This window comes from Nylanderia fulva, unplaced genomic scaffold, assembly GCF_048542155.1.
Source record: "Nylanderia fulva isolate GAGA-0341 unplaced genomic scaffold, ASM4854215v1 Scaffold22, whole genome shotgun sequence".
Taxonomy (NCBI): Eukaryota; Metazoa; Arthropoda; class Insecta; order Hymenoptera; family Formicidae; genus Nylanderia; species Nylanderia fulva.
The window spans coordinates 872151-893309 of record NW_028190285.1 but is presented as its reverse complement, the minus strand read 5'-3'; the positions used below and the strand labels follow the sequence as shown (position 1 = coordinate 893309).

General features: G+C 31.8%; 6 protein-coding genes across 6 annotated transcripts; all 6 read right to left on the bottom strand.

Moving 5' to 3' along the window:
- LOC114932687 (odorant receptor 82a-like) lies at window positions 1-3673 on the bottom strand. Its single transcript, XM_029305011.2, has 5 exons — window positions 2694-3673; window positions 1621-1720; window positions 1355-1465; window positions 1101-1256; window positions 1-1024 (listed from the first exon to the last, which is right to left on the bottom strand). Exons 1-5 carry the CDS (start codon window positions 3500-3502, stop codon window positions 971-973), a joined length of 1230 nt encoding a protein of 409 aa, XP_029160844.1. The 5' UTR covers window positions 3503-3673; the 3' UTR covers window positions 1-970.
- Window positions 3674-5241: 1568 nt separating this feature from the next.
- Window positions 5242-7529, bottom strand: LOC114932783 (odorant receptor 82a-like). Its single transcript, XM_029305167.2, has 4 exons — window positions 6703-7529; window positions 5880-5979; window positions 5524-5634; window positions 5242-5421 (listed from the first exon to the last, which is right to left on the bottom strand). Exons 1-4 carry the CDS (start codon window positions 7509-7511, stop codon window positions 5242-5244), a joined length of 1200 nt encoding a protein of 399 aa, XP_029161000.1. The 5' UTR covers window positions 7512-7529.
- A 1104-nt stretch (window positions 7530-8633) lies between these two features.
- LOC114932706 (4-vinylanisole receptor-like) lies at window positions 8634-10944 on the bottom strand. The gene is made up of 5 exons (XM_029305033.2): window positions 9819-10944; window positions 9299-9398; window positions 9021-9131; window positions 8786-8941; window positions 8634-8705 (listed from the first exon to the last, which is right to left on the bottom strand). Exons 1-5 carry the CDS (start codon window positions 10625-10627, stop codon window positions 8652-8654), a joined length of 1230 nt encoding a protein of 409 aa, XP_029160866.1. The 5' UTR covers window positions 10628-10944; the 3' UTR covers window positions 8634-8651.
- A 1042-nt stretch (window positions 10945-11986) lies between these two features.
- LOC114932709 (odorant receptor 4-like) lies at window positions 11987-13818 on the bottom strand. The gene is made up of 5 exons (XM_029305037.1): window positions 12863-13818; window positions 12621-12720; window positions 12421-12531; window positions 12196-12351; window positions 11987-12066 (listed from the first exon to the last, which is right to left on the bottom strand). Exons 1-5 carry the CDS (start codon window positions 13645-13647, stop codon window positions 12013-12015), a joined length of 1206 nt encoding a protein of 401 aa, XP_029160870.1. The 5' UTR covers window positions 13648-13818; the 3' UTR covers window positions 11987-12012.
- A 1612-nt stretch (window positions 13819-15430) lies between these two features.
- LOC114932784 (4-vinylanisole receptor-like) lies at window positions 15431-17863 on the bottom strand. The gene is made up of 5 exons (XM_085482821.1): window positions 17028-17863; window positions 16794-16890; window positions 15935-16045; window positions 15716-15871; window positions 15431-15582 (listed from the first exon to the last, which is right to left on the bottom strand). The coding sequence occupies exons 1-5, from the start codon at window positions 17861-17863 to the stop codon at window positions 15529-15531; spliced, it is 1254 nt and encodes a 417-aa protein (XP_085338947.1). The 3' UTR covers window positions 15431-15528.
- A 705-nt stretch (window positions 17864-18568) lies between these two features.
- Window positions 18569-20500, bottom strand: LOC114932710 (odorant receptor 82a-like). Its single transcript, XM_029305038.2, has 5 exons — window positions 19722-20500; window positions 19401-19500; window positions 19193-19303; window positions 18908-19066; window positions 18569-18687 (listed from the first exon to the last, which is right to left on the bottom strand). The coding sequence occupies exons 1-5, from the start codon at window positions 20498-20500 to the stop codon at window positions 18634-18636; spliced, it is 1203 nt and encodes a 400-aa protein (XP_029160871.2). The 3' UTR covers window positions 18569-18633.
- Between the last annotated feature and the right edge of the window lie 659 nt (window positions 20501-21159).

Below are 21159 nucleotides of genomic sequence, written 5' to 3'. Positions count from 1 at the left end.
TTAATCGTAAAATTCGCGTCAGTTTTTTTAACTGTTGAGAATATCAGTTAAATTCACCAACAATGTTATTGCATTTTTGGTTTACGAATATTAGATAGTCAGGCGGGACTAGAAGCTTCAGTATAACTGAATAGATGTGTAATGGTAAGTGGTCTGTTTCATTCTGGTAGGAACAATGGGCGGTAGGTACAGTGCGCTTGCGTGCACAAAACGGCTGCACATAATAAAGAGGCATATAAAAAGTGATTGCGAATTTAGCATGCCAAACTTCCCGTTAAATATGATATTGTCAAACAAAAAGGAAGAACGTCATTCGTAGCACCAGGTGGTAATTCCCAAAGTTTGACACACTCTCATATCATGTAGGATGTCATATTATAGTCATGTAAGTAAAATATTACGATTCATTAAGAAATTTGTTATGCCGATATTGTTATTTACATATACAATAGACAATCAATTTAACAATTTGAATTGCGTAGTATACTTTATAAAGTTTTTATAAAATGTTTATTCGCAAACATTTTTTTCGAATCACCTTCGGAACCACGATGGTTTGGTGTAGTTTAAAAGTTTGGTACTATGGTACGCCGTGAATAATTACAGGATCGATTCACATAGGACAATATCTTTTGGTGCATTTACTATTTTGTATCAAATCACGGATATTACAGGGACTATGCTAATTCAATAGTGAACTCTTAATGAAGTAAATGGCTAAACTTGTGCTATATCTAATCTTAAAAATTAGGTTTATAAATAAATTACTTAAAAAGCTTTACGTTTTCCTTTGCTCTTATATAATTTCTTATTGATAAAAATAGAAAAATAGAATTAGAAGAAAAAGAAATATGTTAGTTGGTGCAAACCTTGTTCATTTGTGTCAAAGATAACAACTACAGATAAAATATTTAAGTATTATATATCATTATGATATCTAAGTTATAGGAGGTTTCTTGAAGATGTGAAACTATGTGATAAATTTTCGGAGAAGATTAAAGTACGCCAGTGATGTTTTGATAATCTACGAAGTAACGAAATAAATTGCATGACTTTATGGCTGACAAACTTAAATGTCAAACTCTTATACTTTTACTCACGTTACTGAATGTAGGTAGCGACATTTCTATCATACTGCCTGCGGAGATTTTTGCTGGAATATTGGAAACTGACATTATTAGGATTAAACTACGGGCCTTTTTATGCGGAAGAAGATACCAATTCATTGTAGATGTTGTCAATCCAACTTTGTTGCTCTGTCCGAATTATTGATTATATATTTTTAAACGGTGCTCTTGTGAGAATGTTAATATCTAATTTTTATAGAAAAAGTAATACAAATATTCTTCAATACCTGATCTGTCAAAAGTTGACCAACATAACAATTAATAAAAATGGAAATAATGAAAGATGTGAGCATCATAAAAGAAGTTAGGATGCCTGTAGTATCGCTACTTTCCCACTCCTATCAAGATGATATTATAATAAATAAATTTTATTTTATATATATATATATATATATATATATATATCAATTATCTTTTTATATTTAATAATTATTAACTTCATATTGATTATGTAAACTCTTGTGGAAAGTATTTTTTTCATGAAAGTGATTACCATAATAATATAATATCCTGCGAAACATAAGAGTACAGTAGAGCCTACTAATTCCACTAACCATATGAATCGCATAGCTTTCTCCACTTGTTCCAAGAATCTGTGTAAACGAAGAATTTATCTAACTGTTTAATTAATAGTTAGAAACAGCTAATATTTTTGAAATTTTCTACTTATACTATTATTACAATAATGGTATACAATTCATAAAATACTAAAAATCATAAATATTACTTATAATCTCTTATTTGATTTGCAATATAAAGTTTGTTTTATAAGTCACGCCCTATTTCTAGAGAATGAATTAATAAAGCCAAAACAAGTTTTCAATAAAGAATGACAAAATTACGTTTGAGATTTGTTTAGAGAGTTTTAATCAGAATAATGTGTTTCAAAAATTTATCTAAATTCTCGTTGCATTCAGAGAGATATTACAGATGCTTTTAAGCATTATTAACCAAAACTGGGATAAGAAAAAATCTTTACTCTTTTTACACACCCATATTAATTCATCAATTAAACGCTTTGAAGCACTTCTAGTATATCTACCACATCACAACCTTTATCACACACAATGATGCCAAATTATTTGAAAATTTTTTGCAATTTTAATCTTATATTGTCTATTTATTAATTAAAATTATAGTTTTTAATTTATTATTATTAAAATAATTAAAAAACATTTAATTAAAAAAAAAGTAATAGAATTTACTTTTTTCGATTATTTGATTATAACTGTTTAAAAAAGACTCAAACGTAATTTTATCATACTTTATTTTCGACTTATTTTGACTTCATCTATTCATTCCAGATATAGGGCTTGACGCGTGACTTATGTTATATTTGGTATGTTAAAAATTCTGTTAAAATATATATACATATTATTATAATATTTATAATTTAAAAGAAATTATTGCAGTTTTTCATACAAATTCTACATTTAATTACATATTTATAATTACATCTTTATAATTATACTTTTAAATCTAATTTTTTTTAAATTTTTTAACAAAAAAGAAACATTTATATGAAAATCTCTTCTTCTTTATTATTTAATCATTTTATTTACTCACATTCTCACTCTTATATGATGTTCCACAATGTCAGCTAGCAAAGTCGCGACAACTCGATCTTTAGGCTTCGTGAGGTCATTGAGGCCCTGTAGTTTGTCAATCAAAATATTCAGCTGACCGCAAACGTGCATGATGAAGAATGCCGCTAACCCGGCCGGACCACACACCAACGAATAGGTGACAAATCCGGCGAGGAATTGCAGAAAAAAAACGATCTCATATGCCGGCGATTCCTGCTCGTCGAATTTGACAAAGTAGCAAGGAACCGCGAGAGCTCTTATCGTAGTATTCATTGGCGTTAATATTCGCCCTTTCGAGAGTGGTACAATGACACGATAAGACAGCCCGCCGACGTAAATGAAGGCGGCGGCAAAAAACGCAAACTCTCGGCCCGTTTTAGCCTTAGACAGCATTATTTTTCGATTATTCCAATTGATCGTGCTCTGCCAGTCCTGCCGTGCCTGTTCCAAGCATGATTCGATTTCTTGCGCGTAATAAATCAATAGACTGTACTTCATGACAGCCATACTGGTGTTGAAAAGTGGTCCTAATAATTTGACCTTTCGTTTGAAGTCGTTTTCCTTTAAGAATATTAATAAAAGGACCGGCACGAGGAAAAACGCTAGTAAAATGTAGCAAACAATGTTCTGCAAGCGGATCGCGATTCTTTCTGCGTTCGACGCTAAACTTGAAATCGGCCATAGACCGAGCATTCGCAGAATGATGCGAGTTATTTGTATCGCGTAATTAAAACCGTTTTCATCTTTTACAATCATTTTCGACGAACGTTCCATAGTAGTTAACTTCATTTCTGACGGTATTTTAATATTCGTTAAGTTGAAATTTTACACGCAATGAGTTTTTGACCGCGACATTCGCGTCAGCCACGTTTTTTTAACTGCTGAGAATATTCGTTAATTTCGACAACAATGTTATTATATTTTGGTTTACGAATACCAGATGGTGAAGCGAGACTAGATGCTTCAGTATAACTGAATAGATGTGTAATGGTAGATGGTCTGTTTTATTCTGATAGGAACAGTGTACAGTGCGCTTGCGTGCACGAAACAGCTGCACGTAATAAAGAGGCATATGAAAAGTGGTTGTAAATTTAGCAAGCCAAACTTCCCGTTAAATATGATATTGTCAAACAATAAGGAAGAACGTCATTCGTAGCACCAGGTGGTAATTCCCAAAGTTTGACACACTCTCATATCATGTAGGATGTCATATTATAGTCATGTAAGTAAAATATTACGATTCATTAAGAAATTTGTTATGCCGATATTGTTATTTACATATACAATAGACAATCAATTTAACAATTTGAATTGAGTAGTATACTTTATAAGGTTTTTATAAAATGTTTATTCGCAAACATTTTTTTCGAATCACCTTCGGAACTACGATGGTTTGGTGTAGTTTAAAAGTTTGGTACTAGGGTACGCGATTTATTGCCGTGAATAATTACAGGATCGATTCACATAGGACAATCTCTTTTGGTGCATTTACTATTTTGTATCAAATCACGGATATTACAGGGACTATGCTAATCTAATAGCGAACTCTACGTGAATTTTTAATGAAGTAAACGGCCAAACTTGTGCAATATCTAATTTTGAAAATTAGGTTTTAAAATCAATTAATTATGAAGCTTTACGTTTTTAATAAATACAAATAAGGAAGGCCTAAGAGCCATACGCGGATGTTTCTTGCGTACATCTCCAACGAAAATTAATTTTTTGTTGGAAATAAACAAAATGTGCACAAGTCACATATTAATCTTGGTTTACTACCAAGACTTTTAATATGAAATATCTCATACTTGAGATTTAATTTCATAAATCCTTATATCCCCCTAAAGACTTATAGAAATAACCGCGAGAGAAAAATATAGATCCGAAAGTCTCTGAATCGGGAATTGAATTCGAGACCTTCCACTTGTCAGGCGACTGCTCTTCCACTTGAGCTATGTAGACCCTTCGATTCTATATTTTTGTCTGCTTGTAAAGATATAGGGAGTATAGAGGTTTATGAAATTAAATCTCAAGTATGAAATATTTCATATTTAAAGTCTTGGTAGTAAACCAAGAATAATATGTGACTTGTGCACATTTCGTTTATTTCCAACGAAAAATTATTTTTGGTTGGACATGTTTGCAAGAAACATCCGCGTATGACTCTTAGGCCTTTCTTATTTGTATTTATTATTTAATATTACAGAGCCTTGATATATATTTCTTTGTACTTTACGTTTTTTTTGTTCTTATACAATTTCTTATTGATAAAAATAGAAAAATAGAATTTGAAGAAAAAGAAATATTTGTTAGCGAACATTTGTTCATTTGTGTCAAAGATAATGACAATTACAGATTAAATATTTAAGTTTTTTATATTAGTTTGATATCTAAGTTATAGGAGGTTCATTGAAGATATGAAACTACGTGATAAATTTTCGGAGGAGATTAAAGTACGCCATCGATGTTTTGATAATCTACGAAGTAACGAAATAAATTGCGTGATTTATAGCTGACAAACTTTGAAAATGTCAAACTTTTATACTTTTACTCACGTTACTGAATGTAGGTAGCGACATTTCTATCATACTGCCTGCGGAGATTTTCGCTGGAATATTGGAAACCGACATTATTAGGATTAAACTACGGGCTTTTTTATGCGGAAGAAGATACCAATTCATTGTAGATGTTGTCAATCCAACTTTGTTGCTCTGTCCGAATTATTGATTATATATTTTTAAATGGTGCTCTTGTGTGTGAGAATGTAAATATCTAATTTTCATAGAAAAAGTAATCCAAATATTGTTCGATACCTGATCTGTCAAAAGTTGACCGACATAACAATTAGTAAAAATGGAAATAATGAAAGATGTGAGCATTAAAGAAGCAGATAGGATAGCTGTAGTACCGCTACTTTCCCATTCCTATAAAGATGACATTATAATAAATAAATTTTATTATATATATAATGCATTAAGTTATATTATATTATATAAACATTTTATTATGAATTACCATTAATTTTAATTACTATTGTAATTTTAATAATACACTATAATAATCTATGAATAATAATTATATTAATTATCCTTTTATATTTGATAATTATTAACTTCAAATTGATTATGTAAACTCTTGTGGAAAGTATTTTTTTCATAAAAGTGATTACCATAATAATATAATATCCTGCGAAACATAAGAGTACAGTAGAGCCTACTAATTCCACTAACCATATGAATCGCATAGCTTCCTCCACTTGTGTTAAGAATCTGTGTAAACAAAGAATTTATCTAACAGTTTAATTAATAATTAGAAACTGCTAATATTTTTGAAATTTTTTACTTATACTATTATCACAATAATGATATATAATTCATAAAATGCTAAAAATCATAAATATTATTCTAATACTAAATATTATTTTAATACTAACAATAAAAATCATAAATATTATTCATAGTCTCTTATTTGATTTGCAATATGAAGTTTGTTTTATAAGTCACGCCCCATTTCTAGAGAATGAATTAATAAAGTCAAAACAAGTCTACAATAAAGAATGACAAAATTACGTTTGAAATTTCTTTAGAGAGTTTTATTTAGAAAAGTGTGTTTTAAATATCCATCTAAATAATCGTTGCATTCAAAGAGACATTACAGATGCTTTTAAGCATTTTTAATCAAAACTGGGATAAGAAAAAATCTTTACTCGCTTGACGCGTGACTTATGTTATATTTGGTATGTTAAACATTTTGTCAAAAAAAAAAAAATATATATATATATATTATCATAATATTTATAATTTAAAAGAAATTATTGCAGTTTTTCATGCAAACACAGTCGCACAAATTTTACAATTAATTATATATTTATAATTATATCTTTATAATTATACTTTTAACTCTAACTTTTTTAAAACTTTTTAAATAACAAAAAGCAGACATTTATATGAAAATCTCTTCTTCTTTATCATTTAATCATTTTATTTACTCACATTTTCACTCTTATTTGATGTTCCACAATGTCAGCTAGCAAAGTCGCGACAACTCGATCTTCAGGCTCCGTGAGGTCATTGAGACCCTGCAGTTTGTCAATCAAAATATTCAGCTGACCGCAAACGTGCATGATAAAGAATGCCGCTAGCCCGGCCGGTCCACACACCAACGAATAGGTGATAAATCCGGCGAGAAATTGCAGAAGAAAAACGATCTCATATGCCGGCGATTCCTGCTCGTCGAATTTGACAAAGTAGCAAGGAACCGCGAGAGCTCTTATCGTAGTATTCATTGGCGTTAATATTCGCCCTTTCGAGAGTGGTACAATGACACGATGAGACAGCCCGCCGACGTAAATGAAGGCGGCGGAGAAAAACGCGAAATTTCGGCCCGTTTTCGCCTTAGACAGCATTATTTTTCGATTATTCCAATTGATCGTGCTCTGCCAGTCCTGCCGTGCCTGTTCCAAGCATGATTCGATTTCTTGCGCGTAATAAATCAATAGGCTGTACTTCACCACAGCCATACAGGTGTTGAAAAGTGGTCCTAATAATTTGACCTTTCGTTTGAAGTCGTCTTCCTTTAAGAATATTAATAGAAGACCTGGCACGAGGAAAAACGCTAGTAAAGTGTAGCAAACAATGTTCTGCAAGCGGATCGCGATTCTTTCCGCAATCGACGCAAAACTTGGGATCGGCCATAGGCCGAGGATCCGCAGAATGATGCGAGTTATTTGTATCGCGTAATTAAAATCGTTTTCATCTTTTAAAATCGTTTTCGACGAACGATCCATAGTAGTTAACTTCATTTCTGACGGTATTTTAATATTCGTTAAGTTGAAATTTTACATGCAATGAGTTGCGAAATTTGCATGCGCCACGTTTTTTTAACTGTTGAGAATATTCGTTAATTTCGTCAACAATGTTATTACATTTCGGTTTACGAATACCAGATGGTGAGGCGGGACTAGAAGCTTAAGCATAACTGAACAGGTGTGTATAATGATAGATGGTCTGTTTCTTTCTGGTAAGAACAATGTACAGTGCGCTTGCGTGCACGAAACGGCTGCACGTAACATAGAGGCATATGAAAAAGTAAGTGATTGTAAATTTAGCATGCCAAACTGTCGGCTATATGTGATATTGTCGAATAAAAATGAAGACAGTCATTTGTAGCACCAGGTGGTAATTCCCAAAATTTGACACATTTATGTATGTTGTCATATTATAGTCATGTAAGTAAAATATTACGATTTATTAAGAAATTTGTTATGCCGATATTGTTATTTAGTACATGTAAAGACAACAAAATAAATTTTAATTGCATTGTATATTTTATATTATTTATTTAATATTTATTAACAAACATTTTAGTCAATCACCTTTGGAACTATAATGGTTTGGTGTAGTTTAAAAGTTCGGTATTACGGTGCATGATTTATTGCCGTGAGTAATTATAAAATCACATAGGACAATCTTCTTTGGTGCATTTATTATTTTGTATCAAATCACGGATAGTACAGGGCCTATGCTAAACTAAAATCTACGGGAATTGTGAATGAAGTAAACGGCTAAAAACTTGTGCAATATCTAATCTTAAAATTAGGTTTATAAATAATTTAATTAAAATTTTTTTCTATCTTAATTTGTTGCAATAACATCGCGTTTGGCTCTTTAGTCAAGAGAAATGAAGTGTAGATTGTGGTTTAAAAATTAAAGAGCTGACTTAAAAATATTCTTATTATTAATTAAAAAGCTTTGCATCTTTTTCTGCTCTTATACAATTTCTTATTGATAAAAATAGAAAAATAGAATTAGAAGATGAAGAAATATTTGTTGGCAAACCTTGTTCATTTATGTCAAAAATAATGACAATTTTACATTAAATGTTTAATTATCTTATATCGTTATGGTTACTAAATTATGGAAGGTTCATTGAAGATATGAAATTACATAATGAATTTTCGAAGCAGATTAAAGTATGCCATCGATGTTTTGATAATCTATGAAGTAACGAAAGAAATTGCGTGATTTATGGAAAAGAGAAACTTTGAAAATATCAAACTTTTATACTTCTACTCACGTTACCGAATGTGGGTAGCGACATTTCTATCATTCTGCCTGCGGTGATTTTTGCTGGAATATTGGAAACTGCTATTACCAGGATTAAAGTACGAGCCCATCTATTTGGAAGATGATGCCATTTCATCGTGGATGTTGTTAATCCAACCTTGATGCTCTGTCAAAATTATCGATTATACATTTTTAAGTACTGCACTTGAGAAAATTTTCGCAGGAAATGCAATATTGCTCGATACCTGATCTGTCAAAAGTTGACCGACATAACAATTAGTAAAAAGAGAAATAGTGAAAGACGTAAGTATTACAAACATAGTTAACATGGCTGTAGAATCGCTATTCTCCCATTCCTATAAAATTAATACTATTTAATAAATAAATTTGATTTTATAGAATTATAATGCTAATAATAATATATAATAATCCATGAATATTTTATTAACAATCCTTTTTTGATGATAATTATCAGCATCAAATTGGTTATGTAAATTCTTGTAAAGAGTTTTTTTTTTATTACCATAATAACATAATATCCTGTGAGACATAGGAGTAAAGTACTTCCTACTATTTCCACTAACCATATGAATCGCATAGTGTTCTCCACTTGTGTCAAAAAACTGTAAATGAACAGTTTATCTAACAGTCTAATTAAAAATTAAAAGTTGCTAATGTGTGTTTGTGGAATTTTATATTTATAACATTACAATTACAATACTAAGGTATATAATTAATAAAGCTAAAAATCATAAAAATTATGTGTAATCTCTTATTTAATTTGATATACTATATTTAAAAATTTTGCCGTAACATTTTTTATAATAATAATTTAAAGGAAAAATTATTGCAGTTTTTCATGCAGACATAAGTCTTACAAATTCTATAATTAATTAATTGTATCTATAATTACAATTTAATTAATTATATTTTTTATGATATATGAATTTATATATATTAATTTTATTTTTTATGACTGTCCTTTTACTTAAAAAATAGGAAAAAATGTATACTCCCTCATTTGATCATTTTGTTTTACTCACTTTTTCGCTCTTATTTGATGTTCCACAATATCAGCCAGCAAAGTTGCGACAGCTCGATCCTTGGGTTCTGTCATGTCACTGAGATGCTTCAGTTTACCGATTAAAACGCTTAGCTGTCCGCAAATGTGCATAATGAAGAATGCCGCTAATCCGGCTGCACCACACGTCATCGAATAAGTAAGTAATCCAGCAAAGAATTGCACGATAAGGACAATCTCGTATGCCGGCGACTCTTGCTCATCGAAAATAACAAAGTAACTTGGACATGAGAGAATTCTTATTGTAGTATTCATCGGCGTCAATATTCGTCCTTTTGAAAGGGGTACGATGGTACGATAACTCAGTCCGCCGATGTACATAAATGCGGCGGAGAATATTGCGAACTTTCGGCCCGTTTTCGCTTTAGACAGCATAATTTTTCGATCGCTCGAGTTGGTTGTGTTTTGCCAATCCTGCTGTGCCTGTTCTAGGCACGATTGGATTTGTTTTCCATAATAAAGGAATAGACTGTATTTTATGCAACCCATCGAACAGTTCAAAAGCGGCCCCGCTAATCTGATTCTTCGTTTGACATCGCGTACTTTTAGGAATATTAATAGAAGACCCGGTACAAGAATAAACGCACATAAGAAAAAGCAAACAACGTTCTGCAAACGAATCACGATTCTTTCCGCGTTGGACCCGAATCTCGGGATCGGCCATGCGCCAACCATTCGCAGAATAACGCGAGTCACTTGCACCGCGTAATTAAAATCGTTTTTATTTGCTAGAATCGTTTTTGACGAACGTTCCCTAGTAATTAGTTTCATTTCTGACAGTATTTTAATATTCGTTAAGCTGAAATTTTACACGCAGTGGGCTTGATCGCGAAATTCGCGTCAGCCACGTTTTTTTTATTGTTATGAATTTTCGTCAATAATGTTATTGCATTTCGGTTTACGAATAACAGATGGTCAGGCGAGGCTAGAAGCTCGAGCATAACTGTACAGGTGTGGAATGATAGATCGGTTCTTTCTTTCTGGTAAGAACCACGTATAATGCGCTTGCGTGTACGAAACGACTGCGCGTAATGAAAGGTCATAAGAGAAAGAGATTGCAAATTTAGCATGCCGCATACTTCCGGTCAAATGCAATGTGGACGAGCAAAAAGAAAGACCGTGTTTCGTTACACCATGTGGTGGTTTTCATAGTTTGAACGCATATTATGCCATATACGTAAGCAGAATATCATGTAAGTAAAATTTTATGGTTTATTACTGATAATCAAGAAATTTATTATGCTGATATTGTTATTTAATTAAAGATTATAAACGGGATTATATCGTAATATAGAAAGATATACAAAAGTAAAAGTAATTACGTTTGTACGTGGTTAGTCGAAAAGGAAGTTTCTGTATTTTTCTTCCAAAAAATGTCAATTAGCTGGACTTTAGTGCGTCAGAAACTTTTATTTGGATGCGCTGAAAATATTGGTACAGTTTAGTACGGAAGCAATTTTATAGTTATCAATACGCTTCTTGAAACTATATGGATCGATTATTTTTATCGTGTCCAACTGCGAGATACGGGGGTATTTAATATAATCATTAGATTAATAATCCATTATTCGATTTTTTATTGCAAAAAATGAAAGTGCAACGGATATCCATCGTCTATTAACAGAAGTTTATGAAAAAAATGCATGAGTATTTAGATGATGCGTCGTTGGCGCTCAAGATTTTCGGAAGCGGAACAGATCTGTTTGACGAACAGCAGAGTGGAAAGCTTGTTATTGCTACTGATAACATGGACCATTTAAATATTCATGTATTTTTTCCATAAACTTCTGTTAATTAATTATAGATATCGGTTGCATTTTCATTTTTTGTCGTCAAAAATCGTTCCGTAGTTGCAAGAAGTGTACTTATAGCTGTACAATCGCTTCAGCATCAAACTGATGTTTTCAGCACATCAAAACAGAAATCTCCATTGTCCAAAAAACCTGCTCATTATCCTTTCTTGGAAAAAAGAAAATACAGATTTGATTCAACTCTCGCATAATTTGTAATATAAATCAGAATATAAAAAATTTGAATATTTTTGTAACTGCGTTAATTAATGCTACGAATTGTGCTATTCACAAAAATCTATAGATTTCTGTTTAGATTTTCTACAAATAGATTTTACCTTTTTGTTTAATTAATAACTTTACTATTTAAATGCTGGTTGTACGTAATACATTTAGATATGCCACTGATGTCCGCATAATCTAAAATAACACAATTATATATTTGATTGAATAATTCGTGATTCATTATGATTTACAAAACAAGCTTTATCCGTGATGTTTGAAATTATATATATAAATATGAGAAGTTTATGAAATGGAAACACTTACGGCACCAAAACTATTGAGAGATAGATCCATAAATTTTCCCGCGGTGATTTTAACAGGTTTACTAGACACTGCGATTATCAAAACGAGACTGCGAGCAGTTTTGTGAGGGATGCGATACCACTCGAGAGTGCAGGAAGTAATATACATTTTTATACTCTATAAACATATTAAATCAATCAATTGATTTTTTACTATTTTTGTTAAGTAATTATTATTGCTCGATACTTGGTCCGTAAGAAGGTCGCCGATGAAGCACAATATGAAAATATTAAAACTGAATGATAAAAGAAGTATAGCGTATGTCGTCATAGACACAGTATTTTTATCTTCCCACTCCTATAAAACGCGCATTAGAAATATTTTTATACTAATAATTATATTTTTGACTTTTTATATCATACTTATTCAAAATAAATTTTCCTTACCATTATTATATAATATCCAAGAAGGCACAAGATTAATGTGCATCCAAGTACTTCTATCAGACAGGTGTATTGCAAAGTTTCTTCTACTTTGCTTAAATATCTAAGATTATATTATTAAAACTATTTTAGTTTTATTAATTTTTCATTTATAATCGTAAAGCAGTATGTCATACAAAATTTCCAGTATACAATTCAATTGATTTGATTGATAACGAACGCATAATGTATTGTACATTAATTACCTCTTAATTCTGATATGTTGTCTTACAACGGCCGCTAATTTTCGGTTGTCGTCATTAAAGTGTTTGGTCTGCGTGAGATCTTCCATTCTGGTGATAAGAATTTTCAATTGACCACAGGCATGCAGCACCAGAAGAGCTGCCAGACTGCAAGTGCCACTAACTACCGCGTATTGCACGAATCCGGAAACAAACTGAATTGTGGAGATGATTTCGTAAGCAGGTGTTTTCTGCGGATCTACGAACACGTAATAACCTTCGGATCCCATTGTCGGTCTTATTGTTACGTTTTGCGGTGTGATAATGACCCCGCGTGACAAGGGCATGATAACGCGATACGAAAATCCGCTGCTATACACGAAGGCTACACAGAAGATCGCGAGGTTGCGGCTTATTCTGGAATTGCCCGTCATGATCTTGCGGTCCTTCGTTAAGGTCAGCTTCCTCCAGTCTTCTTCGATATGCCTGATGCACTCCTTGATGCGGTCGCTCTGACAAATTAGCATTGCATGCTTCAGCAAGGTCATCAGACAGTTGCACATAGGCCCGATCATTTTGAGACGACGACGCGTGTTCGTCTCCTTGAGAAATATTTTCAGCATTCCCGGCACAAAGATGAAATACAGTAAAATCTGGCACAGGATTCTGAGCATCTTTATTCCGATAGTTTTGAATGCCGACGAATCGTTTCGCGGTGGCCATATGCCAATCAAGTTTAAAACACAGCGTGCCACTTGTACGGTACGTCTGATGTCATTGCGATGGAAATTATTTGTTTGATGATCCATTTGATCTAAACGTTGCTAAAGAACTGATCAACGCATCGGCATAGAACGGGAAACGTAATGTCAATGCGCTTGCGTCTTTGATGAAAGCGGAAGAGAAGTGGGATCAGTTCTAGGTAGCAATTATTACCCACGATCTTTCTTCTCTTTTATAAATCACGGAAAAGTTGAGGATGTTTGAAAAAGGGGATTCGCAAAGTTACGGAAATGGAGTGACTTTAGAAAGCAGTAAGTACGGGAAAATAGAGAGAAAAAATAGCACGGTGGAAAAAAATGTATTGATCGTTTGATGACGATACACGTGCTCTGTGACAGCTCGATGACTACTTTAGTATAACCGGTTAAGTAAAGAATATCGGATCGAAATAAAGAGAGCATATATACAGTGATTGCGTGATATATGATAATTCATAAATAACAATTTTCTTCAGATACTAAGGTAAAGAAATAATGATGAATGAGATAATTTAAGTATCTTGTTTTACGAATAAGAGTTTATAAAAAAATTGTATCTTAAGTAACATTTTTACACTCTTTATTGTTTTTATTTTTATATTAAATAATTAATATTTTATGATATCGAGACAATTATATTTATATCTATAAAGAAACATGTAAGTAAACAATTTGTACATATTCCCCAAAGTTTGTATAAAACATTTCTAAATTCTATTATAAGAATTAAAAATCAAAAAATGTATATGTCAGATATATTTTTTGTCTTATCTGTTAATATTAATTGCACTACATATACAGGGTGTCTCATAATTCGCGAATCACCTTTCATGGGCAGATAGAGCGTGTTAAACTGAATAGAAAAGTCCTGTATCATTTTGCGATATTTGCAATAATTATTGAGTTATTAACTAAAATATCTAAACGAATGAGCGGGTAGAAAGCGGTAGGCCAGACTCGGTGTGCATGTCGGATGACTTATTTGTTACATGCCGCTTAGTATCAAAAGTATCATCTTACTTTTCGGCGCCACTACATTGGTCGCCGCTCGCTGCATGACGCTGCATCTCGATCAAATAATGCTTTCTACCTGCTTATTCGTTTAGATATTTTAATAAATAACTGAATAATTATTGCGAATATCGCAAAATGATAAATGAATTTTCTATTCAGTTTAACACGCTCTATCTGCCCATGAAAGGTGATTTGCGAATTATGGGACACCTTGTATATATACCGAGTCATCGAAAAGTATCGGACTCCCCTAATATCTTCAGTTAGAATGCATTTTGGAGAAAATGTCCAATAGCAAAGTTATATGGTTTCAAGCGGGAAGTAAGATGATGACTTTGACTTTGACCTTGACCATGTCCTTCAAGATCATTTCAAGGTCAACCTAATTTTTGTAAATAAAACCCTCTACATTTATTACATATTCTTACAGCTTATCTCGAGAGCTTTCCAAAACACTATAATAAAACATTTTTTCATTAAGTACTTTTTGAATTATACAGGTTTGAAGTTAACAAGTTGCTAATGGCGTATGTATATACATATAGTATACAAGTATGTATGTATGTACGAGTATTCTTGTGAATTTCATAAATAATTAATAAATATTAAGTATGATTTATTATTGATTGTTAAGAAATTTGTTTTGTTCTAATATAAAAGTGTATCTCGTTTAATGAATTATACAACATGATAACAATGTATGTAAATATAAAATAGCATACGAATGTAAAGAGATGAATTTATATAGAATTTCTAATATATTTCTAGTAGCAATATAAACATAATGATATTCATGCTTACGTCAATTAGTGCCATTTGCAAATAGTGCTATTTACATTCCGTAAAAATTTTAAATTTTCTATAAATAAAATTCCAATGAATAAAACTCATTTTGTTCTAATTAAGTTTTCAGCCTTAAACGCCGGTCGTACGTAATAGATTTAGATATGCAACTGATGTTCTTACGATCTAAAAATCACGTAATTGTATATTTCGATAACGATTCAAAATATTAAATTGTTAAAACATTCGAATTTTTTTGCAATATTTCAAACGAATAAATTATGTGAGTAGAAGAAGTATGTAAAATGGAAACACTTACGGCACCAAAGCTATAGAGAGATAGATCCATAAATTTTCCTGCGGTAATTTTAACAGGCACACTAGACACCGCGATTATCAAAATAAGACCTTGAGCAGTTTTGTGAGGAATGCGATACCAATCAAGAGTACAGGAAGTAATATACATTTTTGTGTTCTGTAATTTATGCAATTACAGATTAATGATTATTATCATTCTTATCAAATGATTAGTGAATACCTGATCCGTAAGAAGCTGACCGATAAAACACAATATGAAAATATTAAAGGTGAATGTTAAAAGAACTGTAGTATAAATTATAATTGGCGTCATACCATTTTCTCCCCATTCCTATAAAATGTACATTAATATATCATTAATGAAATATGTGTATATATATATGGGCCATTCCATACCAAATCGAAGAATTTAATAAACATTATTTTCGAGAAAAACAACGAAAAAATAGTCTTAAAAAATATTAAAATTATTTTTCTCTAGTTTTAACTTTTAAGAATAAGTATTATTATTTTTGTAAACTCTTTTTTTTATCGAAGTCATATATAAAATTAAAAAAGGTAATTTAAAAAAAAAAAAATGCAAAAAAATAGTCTTAAAAATCGGAGTTTGAATCCCCTCTTTGCTTATGGCTCACAAATTTTGTATTTAAGCCTAAAATTTTATTAATTTTTTAGAAAAAAATCGAAGGGGTCTTATTGAGGGAAAAAAATAATTTTGCTTAAAATTGACTAAAACATTGTCAAATTATTTAAAAAATTTTTTTTTAATATTTTTTCGAAAAATACATTCAAAAACAAAGAAAGTGACCACCAGATGAATGCCAATATCTATATTCTTCTTAAAGTAATAGCTATTTGAAATTTTTTTTATTAATTTCCTTTTTTAATTCATAACTCGAGTATAGATAGAAATAAAAATCTAAAAAAAATCATAGAAACTACTTTCAATAAGTGCAAAAACATAAAAAAAATGAAGCAAATAAAAAATGTTCGGGTAAAAAAGTGGGCGATTTGGTATGGAATGCCCTATATATATGTGATTTATATCAATTATATTTAAAATAGTTGACATGTACCACTATTATATAATAACCGAGAATACACAAAACAAATGTGGATCCAATTACTTCTATCAAACATGTGTATTGCAAACTTTCTTCTACCTCTCTTAAAAAGCTAAAACAACATAAATATAATGCAAAAATATTTCAACATCAGTTATTTTTTATTTCTATTCGCAAACCAGAACGTTATATAAATTTCTCACTTACAATTTAATTGACATAAGTAATTGCAATAATGCATTGTATTACCTCTTAATCCTGATATGTTGCTTTATGATAGCTGCCAATTTCCGATTGACGTTTTTATTGGGGAAATATTCGATCTGTGTGAGATCTTCCATCATGGTGATAAGAATTTGTAATTGGCCACAGGCATGTAACACTAAAAGAGCCACTAAACTGCAAGTACCGCTGGTCACCGAGTACTGCACGAATCCGGAGAGAAGCTGAATGATGAAGATAATTTCGTAAGCCGGAGTCTTTTGCGGGTCGATGAACAGATAGTAGCCATCGAATGGCAATGGTCTAATTGTCACGTTCTGTGGCGTGACGATGACTCCGCGTGATAATGGTAGAATCGTGCGATACGAGAATCCGCTACCATACATGAAAGCCACGCAAAGGATCGCCAGGCTGCGGCCTATCTTCGAATTGTCCATCATAATTCTGCGATCTTCTGTCGGACTTACTTTCCTCCAGTCTTCTTCGATGTATCTAATGCAGGCCTTAAGTCGTTCGCCTTGATAGATCAGTGCAATATGCTTGAGTATGGCCATCAGTATGTTACACATTGGTCCGAGCACTTTGAGGCGACGATACATATTCAATTCTTTAAGAGATATCTTCAGCCCGCCTGACACAAAAACAACATATAGCAGAGTTTGGCACAAAATTCTGATCAACTTTGTTTTTATGATCTTGAACGTGGATGGAGTTGTGCGCGATGGCCACACACCAATTAAATTTAAGACACCGCGCGTCACTTGCACGGTACGTTTGATGTCGTCGCGATGAAAAGTATTTACGCATGTGACTTGACGATCCATTTCATCGCAACGTTGCTGATAAACTGATCGCATCGTCATGAAACGGAAAAGTCAAGCGGCGATGCGCTTGCGTCTTTGACGAAAACGGAAATAGAAAGGGATCGGTAGCAAACAGTAATTGTTTTCGCTTGTAAGTCGTGGAAAAATTGCAAACGTTGGGGATGTCTTTATTCGAGGAAGGAAACATAATAGAAAGTCTAGACTTCGAGGAAGTTTCAACTTTAGAAAGCAGCAAATGCGAGAAAATAGAGAGAAAAAATAGCAAGCAGGGACAAATGGCAGATAATGTATTGATCATTTGATGACAGTATTGTATGTTCAACCGTCCTGCGCATATTCAATGACTATTTTACCGTCATAGTTAAGAAGTACAGGATCATATAACAAAAATCAAAGATATGGAACTAATGAAACGATAAGTCATAATTAATATATTATTTTAAAACTAAGATAATAAAATAATATGTAAAAATTTATATTAATTAATATATTTAATTTCTTGGTTTCTTACGTATCAAGCAAATAAAAAGTTATATAATTGTATATATACGTACATATAAATGATATCTAATATATTATTCTCTAAAAAGAATATATTCAAATTCGCGAAAAGACATTTCATTCTTTGCGAAAAATATTCAAGGATATGCATTTGCGCAACAAAAAAATTATTTACATTTTATATAATATTATTACTACTTTTATTTCTATTACATTATTAATGGTTCTACTGAATAACTACAATTAAAAAGAAATATGCATACACATATCTTGTACACATAATCATGTAGAAATATGACATGAATTACTTATTCCATTACTCTTCGAATAATGTTCAAGTATGTAACAGCCGTTTTAACAACCTAAAATATAATGTGTATTGCAAGCTACTGGTACAAAGTTAACTTTTTTAAAAAAGATTTAGTCCTTTTATAAAAAGTGTCGAATTTTTATAAATCGACATTTTATAAAAAAATGTACAAGAGTTTTTTTTTTAAATGATTGAATTTATAAAGAGCTTCTGTGAGGTATATATACATTCATATTTGATAATTATCTTTTACTAATAAACTTATTACTTACATCACCAAACGTTTTGATAGAAAGATCGATAAATTTTCCGGCTTTAAGTTTAGTTGGGATATTTGACATAGCTATAATTAAAACCAGTGATCGTGCTTTATTCATGTCCGGAAGGCGATACCAAGCCAATGTACACACTGTTAATGATAATTTTTCTCCCTAGTTTTATTAGCAAGTTATTCATTAAAATTAAATAAGATAAAAATAAAAAAAGCTTTGATAGATTAACATTATTCATTTTACGTCAAATGTTATTTTAATGGGTTCATAATATAATAAACATACCTCTTCAGAGAGTTGTTCACCGATAAAACAAAAAATGAAAATGTTGAATCCAATTGACGTCAATAAAACAAGATATAAAAACAGAGCTATAACATCTTGATCTTCCCACTCCTGGAAGATTAATATAGTTATATGTGTATAAATTTTAATGCAAATAATAAAATAATGTAAAATATTGCAAACTATTTATGTAGTTATATAGGCGCACCGTAATAATATTATGTCCTAGAAGACATACTAGCAACGTACATCCCATCACTTCTAACAGGTTCGTGTTTCCTAGAGTATTCTGCACCAATTGAAAGAAACTATAAAGGGATGCGCGCAAGGTATAGATTTTTATCAGGAAACTTTGTTTACCTAACATATTAGAAAAGATCATAAAAGCTAATAAAAAAAAAAGATCAATGTTATATTTCACCATCATAAAAAAATGTATCGATTAAAGAAACTTCATGGATTTCAATATACGAATAAATCTGATAGAAGAGTATAGATAAATAAATGAGATAGAAACTGCAAAACTTACGTTCGCATATCGGTTTGGTATTTCACAGCCGTGGCTAGTCTTTTAGTTAGCTTCTTTTCATCGGATTCGTTTACATAATCGTTTATTAACGACATTAATATTTCCAATTGCGCGCATAGATGCATAGCAAAAAGTGCGGCGAGACTGCAGATGGTCACTGTGATAGTGTATTTAATAAATCCGGAAAGAAACTGCATAGTGAACATAATTTCGTAGGCAGGACTGATCTGTCCGTCGAAGTAAATGAAGTAGCTCGGACAGGGCAAGAATCTGATCGTAATGTTCCGATCGTTAATGGACTTTCCCTTCGTCAATGGCACGAACGTACGAAAGTACAAGCCGGCAGAGTACATAAATAAACCGCATAAGAGAATCAAACGTCTCGCGGTCCTGACTTTGTCAATCATAAATTGACGAGCACGGGGGCTTGCGACGTTTTGCCAATCGTCTCTCACTCGCATCAAACAGTTTCTTATTTGGTTTTGAGTAAATACCAGGATGCTATACTTGAGCACCGCTGTTGTCGTAAACATTGCGGACGATGCGAGTTTTAATTTGACAGAAGGACGTTTTTCGATGACAATCACGTACAGGATAGTTGGAATTAACTCGCAGGCAAGGAGAAAATAGCAGGTCAGGATGTGCAAGATCCTGCTGAGATTTTTGAAATTTGATGACTTGGTATCCATGGACGGCCAGACACCCAATAAGCGACCAATAATACGATTTAATTGCATCGTATATTTTATATCATTTTCATAATGTTTATTCGCATACATTTTTAATTTTTTATTTAATAATTTTGTGAGCACGACGTTATTGAATAGCGAGATTTTATCGTTTGAAACAACTCGATATGCGTGACAGGATGTATGTAATAACAAAACGCGTGCTTTTTTATTACTGACTCAAGCGAGCTATCGTTTAGTCTGAGCACAACTCGGTGCGTAAGTGCGCTTGCGTTCAGAATGATTGACAAATCACGTCAAGCGAATGAATGTTAATGTGTATTTAGAACTTTTGAGAGAGCATAGTAAAGTTTGAAAATGAAGTGAATTAATAAGAATCGAGACGTTTCCGTGAAATTGATTTTCATCTGTGCAGGGTTCATCGACTTTCGTAGCTACTGCTCATGTAATTATGTTTCAGAAATAGAACACTCTTCTCTCTAGAAGATGCATTGGAAAATATTCTCGATGTTCTGCAGAAAAGTATAGCCATACGAATGAGGTATTATAAGTTGTTGATTTGTTTGATACGATAACACAATTTTGTATAAGTCTTTGCGTGTATATTTTTATTGACATACAGTATCATTAAGAGAAGTATATTTGAATTAACGAAGATATTTTATATTGTATGTATTTTTTTGTTTTAATTTCTTATATTTTGTATAGATGTATTTTTATGTAAATTTAAAATTAATGTTCTTGCATTT